The sequence below is a fragment of the Ostrinia nubilalis genome, chromosome 7, assembly GCF_963855985.1.
Source record: "Ostrinia nubilalis chromosome 7, ilOstNubi1.1, whole genome shotgun sequence".
Taxonomy (NCBI): Eukaryota; Metazoa; Arthropoda; class Insecta; order Lepidoptera; family Crambidae; genus Ostrinia; species Ostrinia nubilalis.
In genome coordinates, this window is record NC_087094.1 from 598,625 (window position 1) to 611,656 (window position 13,032).

The 13,032-nt window shown below is 37.9% G+C and overlaps 1 protein-coding gene across 1 annotated transcript in view; it reads right to left on the minus strand.

The window, feature by feature from the left end:
* Positions 1–3,126, minus strand: part of LOC135073458 (uncharacterized) — a 60,319-nt gene extending 57,193 nt beyond the window's left edge. Inside the window, exon 1 of the mRNA XM_063967641.1 lies at positions 1,894–3,126. Coding sequence (XP_063823711.1) covers positions 1,894–3,113 — 1,220 coding nt within the window. The 5' untranslated portion in view covers positions 3,114–3,126. The remainder of the gene's footprint in view (positions 1–1,893) is intronic.
* Between the last annotated feature and the right edge of the window lie 9,906 nt (positions 3,127–13,032).

A 13,032-nucleotide genomic window follows, 5' to 3' on the forward strand; every position in this document is an offset into this window, starting at 1 on the left:
ATGTTTTCCCACCTAAATGATTGTATTGGGTTGAAGAGACAGAGATTCCTACGAAAACAACGATTATTAAACACCATTTTCAGTTCTATTTGTGTTTACTTGTAATCGTCTGAATCTCAAAATTAATATTAATATGATACTTTTACAAGTTAATTATTAATTGAATTCATGCTGCTGCAATGTATAGATCAAGGTTGAATGCATTTGGAATTTATTACTATTTAATATGCATTTACGTGTTTTTTTTAGATTTTTTCTTCGTTTGAGTTAGTAAATACAAGGAAGGTGATCATTAATTATTATTAGAGAATTAATTTACAAGTTAATTTATGTAGAACTGAAAGTATTAATATTTAAACAGTTTGTGTGGCTTATTAATCAGTGTGTTGAAACTCTACTTTAGAAGATTTATAAATTCTGATTGGTAAATAGTCAGCAATTATACTTAGACTAAGATTTTACATAAATACCCACTTTTTTAATTGTAGTATTCTTAATCAGTGATTCTCAAGGAAGTTCAGTGTTTAAAAAACTTGGGAAACCCAATAAACAAGAAAATAGAGACAGACAGAACAAAGATGTAACAAATGCGGTATTCGATGTAGATAGCGAAACACCGCGCGGAGTTTTACAGGAGTTTTGCCGTTGAGTGATGGATTTGCGTGGTGATAAGGTTTGTAATGGCCTGGCAGACGAGCCGGCGGTGGTCGAAGATGGTTGTCGAGACAAAGAGGCAGAAGCTCGCACGGGTGCATCGACCAACAACAGTAGATTGTTATCCGCGGAATTGCCGAGCAATTAGCGTGAATGTCTTCCGACGGATTCCGGCACGGATCAGACGAATAATAAACATGACTGTGTTATGTAACACACTTGAATTAACACTGCCATAATATGACAATATGTGCAGTAACAATTTCTTTTATGCTATTAATTTTACACTGGAATTTTACAACCTCCATATAAAGTTAACAATAAGAAATATGAAGGAAGAAGATTCAAGTGAATTTCGTTATAACTCTCCACGCTAAATTACTATACCAGCTTATGTTCACGCCCTAATTCTTGGTACGCGGACAATATTTCATTCCTGTCACTGAAACATTCCCGATAAGGATACAAATGACATGGAATTTATTTGGTTTTTTGATTTTATCAAAGTACTTTCCTTTTATTTAAACGCGAATATACAGATACATTTGCAACGAGTCTTTTATTAGCTATGGGGCATAAAAGATATGGATGCCACTTGAAGAGAAATTGCTATTGACTTTTCAATATGACCTGTCTAATAAATCTTCAGTTAAATGCTACTCCGAGAATTTATTAACATGCCTTCAGCTAGTCCTTGGATACCTTTATGAATGAAAGCTTCAGATTGTAAATAACCACGTTAACGTGCTGTTAACTTTAATGTAAGGATGTGCTCGAAGTTAAGTAATTCGTAAGATTGGTCGATTAAAGATAGCCATAAAGCATGAGTTCTTCAAAGAATTATGTTTTAGGATTTGAAACCGCGACAATTGTAATGGGGAGAAGTTAAAAGTGTAACATTGACTTCCCTCCATTGTAAAACGGAAGACAGCTGATTAAATAAGGTATTGAACCATTCTGAAAACGGGATCGCTTGAGCTGATAAGTAACATAATAGGTCTAATTAATTACCATTAATTACCTACCCAATCCAATAGCTTTTTCATAATCAAGTTCCGCTATTTCCGCGATAGACTGCCCTGCTTCCCGAAACACAATCAGTTATTAAAGCTTAGGTCACACAGTTACTCCCCAGTTATGCTCACGGTTATAAAACAAAGCTCGTGGAATCGAGGTCGTAATGTCTACAGCTCTAATTATAATAGCATCAAGTAGCGACTCAATAGAGATGGGACTAACCGTTTTCTCCAGCCTTGGATGAAGCTCCAGTCGAATTGTTCGTCGTCGTCGAGGACCGTGGCCTCGTGGTGGTCCGTCGCTGACCCGTGGATCAGCTCCACCAGCTGACGAGCTCGCTCGTAGTTTCCCTCGAACTCCACAATCAGGAAACCATCAGAACTCATCGTCTCGAAGACGTCCTTCTTGTACGTAGCGTCATTGATCGTCACCAATTCGGACGCCTCTTTGCTATCGACAGATTTCACTTCAGCGTAAATCGCTTCAGGAACCTGCACTTCAGACACCATTTGCGTTCCCCCACCCTTGTCAACTTCTCGACCGAGACCTAAATTCCCAGTTTCATCCAGTAGTCGATTGGCGTAAATAACTTCCTCCTTATGTGGCGCTTCCTCAGTATGCTTGGCTGCTTCTTTCTTTTGTTCACTGTGTTTCCGTATGATGGAATCACCAAAGTAAATCACTACTTTGTTATTGTTTTGGGTAATTTTATTTGCTAAGCCTCCCTCGGTAAGAGGCAGATTAGCCTTTTTGTTCTTTTCTTGTGAAAGTCTTTGGGCTAATTCCTCATAGCACGGAGGACGATTACTGTAGATTTTTTTATCTGATACAGATCCTTTATTATCATCTTTCTTTTTCTCAACGCTTTTGTACACTGGAGGTCGACAGCAGTCGTCACCTTGAGAATTCCATGCTTTGGGTTCACTGTAAATATGTTCAACAGGAGAGGCCTGAGGCAGAGGGATATACTTTTCATGAACGTTTTTAGAATTGGGTGGTTCACTTTTCCTGAAGTTCAGGACACTGCGCCGAACTTTAGACTCCGAAGCGTCACTGTTGTTTATTTTCTTTAAACGAGAATTCCCGAGGATTTTGAAAAGGGGTTTGTTTTCCGATTGGGGTTTGACGCGATCCGTGCTGGGAGCCCGTCTCATTCCGAAAGGACCCGCTTCATCCTCCGAGGGGTGAGGGTAGAGTTGCTCACAGCTGGTGGACTTATGCGTGGCGATCCGGTTTTTGGACGTGGTCAGGGGCTCGCGGCCCTGCCAGTGCCGGACTGAGAGGCGAGCGGCGCCGCGTATGAATTTCATGGGCTCCCAGGCCTCGGCTTTTTTGAGGATGAAGTTGTCGGACATTTTGTTGGGGGGTTTTCTGGCGTCGGCGGCGCGGCAGGACTGCAGCTCGCGGCAGAGGAAGCACGAGCAACGCGCGGGGCACAGCATGTCGGCGCGGTCGTGCCCGCCGCACTGAGCTGCGCCCGCGCCGCCGCCGCCGTCGCCCCGCTACCACTCGCCACGCACGCGCGTCACCCGTTAACAATAACAATACCGTTCTTAGCCGAAACACGATCATCTCAAATCGAATTAATCGGTTCAAGTGCGCCTGCACATTATCACGGTTAACTGTAGCGCCTACTCGTAAAATATTAATGCGTTCTTGCACATGAGCTCATCTACATTCAGAGTGAGGTGAACGGAACCATAAGTTGTCTCTAAATATAGAGCACACTTGAATCGGGGGTTATTACTGAATCGACCGACGCGGTACATAATGATACATTGCACACGATTGAATTAAATTGCTTCCCTGCATTTAGTTTTGTACGCGGTGAGACGCAGCATTTATCCATAAGTATTGGCTTAATTATTATTGGCAAAAGAAATTGATGAAGTTTGCAATAAATTCAGCCTAACATGTTCTCGATGGATGATCATTCTGAAAAGGGATTTTAAACTTAAAGTTTTTTATGATCCTTGTGACAAACGAGGAAAAATAAGAATGTAGGTACGAGTAGTATTATGCCGAGCGTTCAATATTTTTACTCAATTACCCAACATTACCCTTTGTCCAGCAGTGGACGTCATTTGGCTGAAAAAAAAAAAAAAAAAAGAACCCAACATTTATTTTGCAAGTAATATTGAAGTAATGCCCAAAAGCGCTTATTTACGCGACATTTTCATTTTAATATTCGACAAAAATAGATATGGAATATGGTTTGAGATAATTTAATGAAACATAAAAGCGCTACTATTTATAATTACTTCCAATGTATTCAGTTTTTCTAAGCACGTGTAAAAGACATCAACGAGTTAATGTGGCTACGATGATAGAAAATGGACAATTTTATGCAAAATGTATTATAATTTACATTTCGAGCGGTTCAATGATACGCCCTCTGGTGGTTTGCGACAACCGCACCGCATTACCGTTTCCGCTTAGGTATCGACTGTTTTACCTCTATCTATTATAACTATTGGACAAGCAGTCTATAAGACTTAAAATTATTTTCTGCGTCATGACAAACCACAGTTTTCTAATGTATTATGAAAACTAGGGCTGATCAGCTTGTGATTGAGATCTAAACTTTCGATTCGTGATAGCTATTTGTCTAGACGTTTTTGTAAACGCACAGAAAGAAACCTTTGAGTATATCTTCATTACAGCTAGCTAATGCAGTTGTCATAAAGCCGCAGTAATGATCGTAAAAAGATAATTGTGATTGATGGCTATTAAACGTGAGAACTACTCGTAAAAGCAAAAGCGATTAGCAACAGCTCAGATTATGTGATATACATAATTTGCACCCTTGAACTTAGAATAAACATGTGCAGTAAGTTTACGATGTTTGACTAAAGTAAAGTTTGTAGAATTTTATTTACTTACAGATATTTAAAACATTGTTGATTACAAAAAAAATAAGATGCTAGATAAGGTAGCTCCTTGTGTAACTTGTGGAGAGAAACGTGTGCGTGCTGTATATTTTGAACTAGCTTTACGCCCGCGGCTTCGCCCGCGTGGACTACATTTTTTTTTTTTCAAAATACAATGTAACCTATGTTACTCGTGGATAATGTAGCTTTCGAATGGTGAAAGAATTTTTAAAACCGGTCCAGTCGTTTTTGAGCCTATTCATTACAACCAAACAAACAAAGTTTTCCTCTTTATAATATTATATAAGTGTAGATGAATGAAGCATGATACTTATGTGTCCACACATAATAATATAAATATAACTATAATAAAACAATGCTTAAAGTAATATTTTCTATTATGTATTATGCCACTAATGTATGTAGACATTGTATGTTTGCTTTGTACATTGTAGAGGCTTTGACGTATAATTAAATCATGCTTTCAGATTAATGAGTCTTACAGTTACGGCAGCAAAAATGGAAAATGAAAGGTTTTCACAGGCCGGGGTAGATGCATGCGTTTATTGTCGAGGCGCTTTTTGCGTCCGCCACTGCACTGCACAATGGCGTCGCTGCGATTCGCGAACGAGGAGTTACTACTTCATTGATGGGTCTATTGTCTATGGCACCGTTAGATGTAACGTTATTTTATAAGCAATTAACTTCAATTTTAATTAATTCTAAATACTCGTATGTATGTTATTGGGGAGTCTCAAGGATTTACTTAACTATTAGTAATGTTAATACTACGCGGGCTGAATTTTTTTAGCGTTGATCCACAGTTGGTAGTCTTCAAAAGTGATGCATTTTCAGATGTATGGAGCAAATTATTGCTAATACTGGGATCGTTGGGTGTGATATTGCTACTAACACAACTTTGTTCAACACGTTAGATGGGTTTCATTTTTTTCTGTTCAATTAATAAACTAATCTATACTATAATATTATAAAGCTGAAGAGTTTGTTTGTTTGTTTGGTTGAACGCGCTAATCTCAGGAACTACTGGACCGATTTGAAAAATTCTTTTTGTGTTGGATAGCCCGTTAGTTCCTGAAGGCTTTAGGCTATTTATCATCACGCTAAGACCAATAGGAGCGGAGCACCAATCAAGAATATTTCAAATCAGTGAATTTTTTCCTTTTGAGAGCTGACGCTGCGTAAACGGTTAAAGTTTCGCAAAAATCATGTATGACAGGATTGTTCCCCTTTAAAAGTTCTTTAAAAAAGTCCGCGGTAGCATGTCTATCTTTTAAGGTTGGCTCATAATAATCATTTTTATGCAAAAAAAATCTGTTTTAAAATAATGCATTATTTGCGAAGGTGTTTTTATAAACATGATATTAATCCTTATCCAAATAAATAAATTATTCACCACAAGTATTTAATTTTAAACATTCTTGCCCTTTACACCATTCGATTTCAATAAATATCTTAGGAGATATCGCAGTTTTAAAATCACATCGCAGCAAAATAATGATCAAGTACTACGCGCGCTACTGATGGATCAATGCACAGCCTAAACCGCTGATCGTAAAGACCTGAAACTTGGACGGTGTGTTCTTTGTATGACGTAAGCATCTGATAAGAAAGGATTTTCCAAAATTCTACCCCTAAGGAGGTAAAAAGGAGGGGCAAAGTTTGTATGAAATAACGAGATTCCTTCGTCCAATCTACTTAAAATTTTGCATAAGCATTCTATAACAGAATTAATGGAAGACGTGTTTCGTATTTTAGTGAAATGCACCCCCTAACTATGTTAAAAAGGGGTAGAAAGTTATTTTAGTGGTGATTTGCTTCAAAGTTGATATTAATTACTCATTAGTGCATTTTTTTACAATCATGACGTCATGTTAACGACTACCATACTCTAGGGGCCTCCACTTAACCTCGGAGTGGGTGCCCGCTGCGTGCGCTCGCCCAACAATGCATAGTAATGATGAAAGTCATGCCGCGGGCACCTGCTTGCGCTGTATACATAAACTCATTTTCGCGCGAGAGTTTTGGCGGAGGCCCTTGAGGTAGTGGGAGTAGTCTTGAGGAAAAGCTCCTTCTCCCACGGCCAGTGGCATGCTGGAAGCTTGGTGATTCTAGCACCCGTAGGAAAATATAAAAAAAAGTTTACCAATAATACTGCGGTAGGTGTAGTTTTCGATTTCGTTGTAAAAAAATAATACCACCGAGTAACTTTCACCGGATCAAAGGCCGAGCTGCATATTCATAAAATATAAGAAAAAAATATTTTCATGTTTATTTAACCTGATTTTTATATTTTAAAAGTATTCAAACATTTAGATAATAACGTTAAAACATTTAAAAATAATCGTATGAGAACGTTTTCGACTTCTCCACGGACGAAGTCGCGGGCAAAAGCTATTTGTAAAATAATTAGACTAAATTATTAAAAGTGCCTACCCAAAGTCATTATTCCACGCGGACGAAGTCGCGGGCACAGCTAGTTACATTATAAGCCTGCGATGTATTTATAATTGTTTGCGCTAGTTGACTTACCACAATAATAAACGTATGGTATGGCTACTTTCATTTCAATGTAGAGTTATTCTATAGTTGTAGGAATATGCGACATGTCAATAACTTGAAATTGGTAAACATGATTTCAAAAGGTACAGTCATCTGTAATAATAGGAGCATTATAAAAGTAATATGAAACTATCACCGCAAGCTTTAACAATGAACTTTTGCTAATTTCGCCTCCCACAGCGTTGCATTGACAATCGGTAACAGCGTTGCATAAAACACATCACAGTATTGTTCAGAGTAATCGTAATTAACACAATTTTTCCCATCCCAGGGGAGAAAGTCCCCAAAAGGCATTGTCTTAACACAGCGAAAACTGAGAAGCGCAGGTTAATTGTAGAGCACGTGATGCGTAGACGCCGCGATTTGTTAGTGAAAGTGTTGTCATGATCATTGGAGATAAGGTGAAAAGGCAAAGGTTAACTACCTTAGAATTTATTGCGGGATAAAACATATTATTTTCATCACACATTCATGTACTACCCGATCATGAAAATATCGTCTTTGAAAGTATGTATTAGATATAAGCTGTTCTTTGAGGGGACCATTCATTTTAGCTAGTTGTGTGCGCTCACTACAAAAGCGGGCAAAATTATCTAAATATTAGCCGGGGTCTAAAGTCTGGCATACGAGTATAAGTCCGAGGAGGGATAGACAAAAATCTGTTTGTCACTTCGCGTATTTTCAGCAGTTAATTGACACGGTCCTATCGACGCGGAAGCTTTTTTCTTCTTTCTCTTTATTTTATTTAAAAGTTAGTCCGAGTACACATTGCCATTCATACAAATAATCCTTTTCAACTTGATGCTTGCTTCATAGCTCTACGCCAATATGTTCAACTGCGCGCGCGCTTATTGTTCGCGAGAAAACGTAGCAAATATGGGAAATAGAGCCGTATCGAATTTCCGTCATTGCAATGCGACAAGCAAGGTAAAAAGTGCACCTCTAGCTTGATTTTAAGTTGTATGTTACGTTGATTCTGCCACATAGCGACAAGACTGCGTAAGAACTTATTCAAGCAACGAAAAAGATCGAAACTCCAAGTGCCGTTTCATTAAGAATTACCGCATCAAGCATTAATGAATGAAATATTTCTTTATGCAACGCTAGCACAGCTTCGTTAAAACGTAAGTAGATATCGGTAGTCTCGTATCTCGTGTAGTGTTTGCATGTAGATACCGTATTAAGAACCACTATTATTCTAAGTTTTTTAGTCTTTTATTGGTATCCATCACAAAGGCTACTCAGTCCAACATGGTCATGTGTACTCGCGACTCGCCTCTAACCGACAGAAATGGACGCACATCGCCAGGAGAGCTACCCTCGGAAATGATATCGAACACCCCACCGTGTACCTCGTCAGCGCAACCACGACCAATCTGCCAAGAGTGCCCGACTAAGAAGAAGATTGGTATCCAGAAATTGGTATCTAGCCAAGCTGGGGCTGCATTTCAAGGCTCTGTGTTGTTGAGTTACTAAGTACCACATCATCAGTATTTGTGATCCGCAACTCACTAGTTTACGACGATCTTTTAACACCTGTAATCCATCAGAGTGAGTTTTTCGCGCGTGTAACCGAAGCATTGTTCTCAAAAACGAAAGTAACCAATTATAATTGCAATTAGGTATTCCTGTAATTAATAGCTCGAGCTTTTTGCGGGAAAATTGTAGCATAAGAAGTGAGGGCGACAATTAATGTTTGGAAATTGTTATCTGAATCTGTGAAAGTGCGGAGGAAATAATTACAAGTAATCTGCAAACAATGGACAACACGCATAAGTTGTAATATTAAGTTAAATTATGACTTAATTTAAAGTTTAGATCACACACATTGCACTAGTTTTTATTTCACCTCAATCCATCCAGTATTACCGAAGATAGAGCCTCGAGAAGTTTACGGACATTTTCAAATTTTCAAAAATTTCCAATATTCGCGCGTGACGTCACAACATGATTTTGCAGCCCCCGCACGTTAACCCATTTCCACTCTTTGTCTTTTTCCAACTAAAATAAAATTTTACCTAACTGACAACTGTTGTTAGTTGTCATCGTTCAATCACATTTTAAACTAGGCGCTAAAAAAGTAACCATTATTATGCCACCTATTGCCAATTTTGTGCACTATGAAGCCATTTTTACATTTATGCACTTAAAAAATATAAATTTTCTGGAAAAATAACCAAGTTTGTGTCTCTGTGCTCAATAATGAGTAAATAGTCCAGTTATTTCTTAATTTTACTTGGAAGGTTTTCCGCAATTTTTGAAAATTGGTGAATAAATTGATTTCGCAATGTTCTTTCCGAATTTTGTGACCTCGTTAAAAACCGCGTGCGCGCCCGCCGTATTGAACAAAATCCGCCTTAAAAAAGGTTTTTGTCAACTACTTTTTATTTTATAATTTTTGGGAAGAGTTGTGAAACAGTCAAATGTACCTGCTAAATTAAGAATAAGAATAAGAATATTTTATTGATGTAATACACTGTAACATTTTATATTGAAACCCTGGCTCTTCCAGCCAGTGAGCCAGTGTCTTCCCGATAGGTTGCGAGTTCTTTTTTCTTTGATCATGGCAGGACACGCTGCCGGGTGTCCTAAATATGCAGAAGTATAAAAAAATTCGCGTTGCTGAAGTATACATTTTTTTTTGTCTTGTTTGTTTCTACATTACATAATTTTATCCTACTAATATTATAAATGCGAAAGTTTGGATGTCTGGATGTCTGGAAGTTTAAAGTAAAGTAATGTTTATTTCTCACCAACATAACAGATAATATTATGATAACAAACAATCAGGAAAAACAAAAAGTAAGAATGTTGGTGGGTTGATACCTAAACTAGGAAGATTCCTGTGTCTCAGGTTTGTTACTCTTTCAAAAAGTACTCAACGGATTTTGTTGAAACTATACAATATTATTGTTTGTAACCCAGATTAACATAATTATAGGCTATAATTTATGCCGATCTGTGACACTAAATTTCACGCGGGTGAAGCCGCAGGCAAAAGCTAGTCATGAAATGAATAGGAATTTTAAGGATCTGAAACGTGGCCGCTTACTATGGGCCTCATAAGAAGGCTCAAGGTCACCCAAAGGGTGATGGAGCGGGCTATGCTCGGGGTTTCCCTGCGTGATCGAATCAGAAATGAGGAGATCCGCAGGAGAACCAAAGTGACCGACATAGCACGCAGAATTGCTAAAATCAAGTGGCAGTGGGCGGGACACATAGCTCGTAGAGACGATGGCCATTGGGGCAGAAAATTTCTAGAGTGGCGACCACGGGCTGGAAGACGTAGCGTGGGCAGGCCTCCTACTAGGTGGATCGACGATCTGGTAAAGGTCGCGGGAAGAACCTGAATGCGGGCAGCGCAGGACTGTTCATTATAAAAAACATATGGAAAACCCAAAGGCCTCTCGCCTTTGTCCAGCAGTGGACGTCATTTGGCTGTAACGACGAAATAGGAAATAATGTAACAATAAAAAATCTTCTCTAAGGCAGCATTTTTCCAATTTCGCAACGAGCGCGGCAATCACACTTAACTAACAGACTAACAGAGAGCATAGCGAAATTTATTTTAATTACCAATTTTCAAAACTCCCGGAACACTTTCCAGGTAACCACGTTCATTTGTACCAAACGACTGGACTATAATTTAATTGATATAAAAATTTGGGTACATCTCAAAAACAAAAAAACTGGTGCTAAAAGGGTTAAGTGACATTTTGACATTTGTAGAGGGCCTTGTAGAAGGGGAGGCTATGGTGCTGAATGTGGATTAACTCGAGTGTCATAGTAACTTATTAGGCTGCTAAGCTTGAAATGAAATATTTTATTCAATGTACATAGTCTGGTCATAAGTTCTGTCAAATGATAATAACTTTTGAATTTTGAATGAAGGTTTCAAAAACATTTTTTACTGAATTAGAATTAAAAAGAAAAAATGTGCGATAGTTCGAATTTTATTGTATGTGTAGTGGACGCATAAAGAAGTCCGAACTGCAGTTGTCACGTTGCATTGGTGCGGCTACGCGCCAAAGCAGATTTTCGTTGTGCTGAAAAAATTTAGTTTATTTTTTCATTAAATGATAGGTGTAGGTGTACTACCAGAATCTCATGGGAAACAAAAATATTGGTAAAGTGTGTCTGAAGGAGGGTTTCTTTTAATATTGTTCTTATAATAGCTGCTTTATCGGGGGTTTCAGGTGTACCTCACAAACTGGTGCAGAGGAATGGTGAGAATGTTATGACCATGTAAATAAAATAGAAAAAGTTTTCATCAAGCAAGATAGAATAATTGAAATGCTGGAAGAGCAATTTATAATAAATACCTCTTTATCTTGATCATCTATTTAAGAAAAGTGGAATCCTTGGAATCGTTTTCTAGTTCTGAATGAAGTGATTAGTTATAAGTATGATACATAATAAAATTAGTTACATAAAGTAATATACGATTTACTTATTTTTCAAGACATTTTCCTATTATTATTACTGACGGGATTGCTACCATGTATGAAGAAATTAAAACCAGACATCGTTCAGATGTGCGTTCAAAAGACCTGAGATTTTTAAAAATCCCACGTTTTGTTTAAACAGTAAGCTAATAAAAGTGACTTAAAAATGGAATACAAATTGATAAGGTATGGTAAATGATAAGTCTTTATCAATGAAGAAGCAGAAGTTCAATTTCATGTGTCCTCCATCTAGGCTAGTTTCCATCGTCACTCAAGGTTTGGCTGCGGTCTCAAATTTGGGCTTAATTGATGTATTTTTTGGGTGAGAGGCATAAGAACTAATGCCGTTTTATATCAAAAATTCATACTTAGAGGTACTCAACCAGGTACAAAGTATTTCCTTGTATGTTAGTCTGCCACTCTTTAGTAAGTCCCGAAATCCTCGCTTTGGCTCCCCTACTAACCATTCTAACCATTGTACACAGATAATATCTTACATGCAGCTTTTCATGTTACTACGTCACATTTTCAAAATCCGCGCGGAAAATCGCTCCTAGCGGAAGAGCGCACTTTGAGCTTGAATATTTCAGTCATTTTTAAAGATACCAAAAAAGTAAAAATACTGTATTCATTCTAATTTTTTGTAGTTTTTTTTGGCATCTTCAACAAAAATTGTGCACCATGTCCATTATTTATAGTCAATTGCCAATTGATTTATTTCCCCTTGTGATGTTTCAGAATTTTATTTCTTTCTTTCTAGCGAACAAAACAGTTAAATACGAGTAAGTTTCACTTAACCTACTATATTTAAAAACTGTATTCGGTATGTTTCAATGAAATTAAAAACAAATAATGGACATCTATAAGAATTTTTTTCATAACCCATTTACAACTCTACATTTAGATATCTCAAAAAACTTGCAATGAACTCGGGTGCCCCTAAAAACGTCGCGCTGATTTCCCATGGTTTCGCGAGAGGAGCGACTCGAAGCGCATTATGTAGTCATTTGCCAAGGAATTTGGCTACCGCGTCCCGGAGCGCTCCAAAAACGCGCGATCAGTGACGTTCTTTTGATATGCGTCATGTGATACAGGCTTAAGTAACTGTATAATTTTGTATGTAAGCACATACATTTTTTACTTGCTATCGAGTAGTGTTACTGAAAGCCGATAAAAATCGAAAGAATCGGCCAACTTAACCATGATGCATTTGCCAAAACTGGCCTACTGTGTCTGGGGCCCTAGAACGCGATAACAAATTCATGTAAGTTACTAAGTAACTTTATTTTTATTTTTTTATCCACAACGAGGAAGCTCTTGATCTGTATCTCGCCTGATGGTAAGTGATGATCAGGCCGAAGGACCCTTCACCCGGAATCCTTACATGTAATTAATTAATCTCTTATAATTTAAAAATAATTTTGGTTAATAACCACATCCCTCATTTCATACATGCCTGATACCGG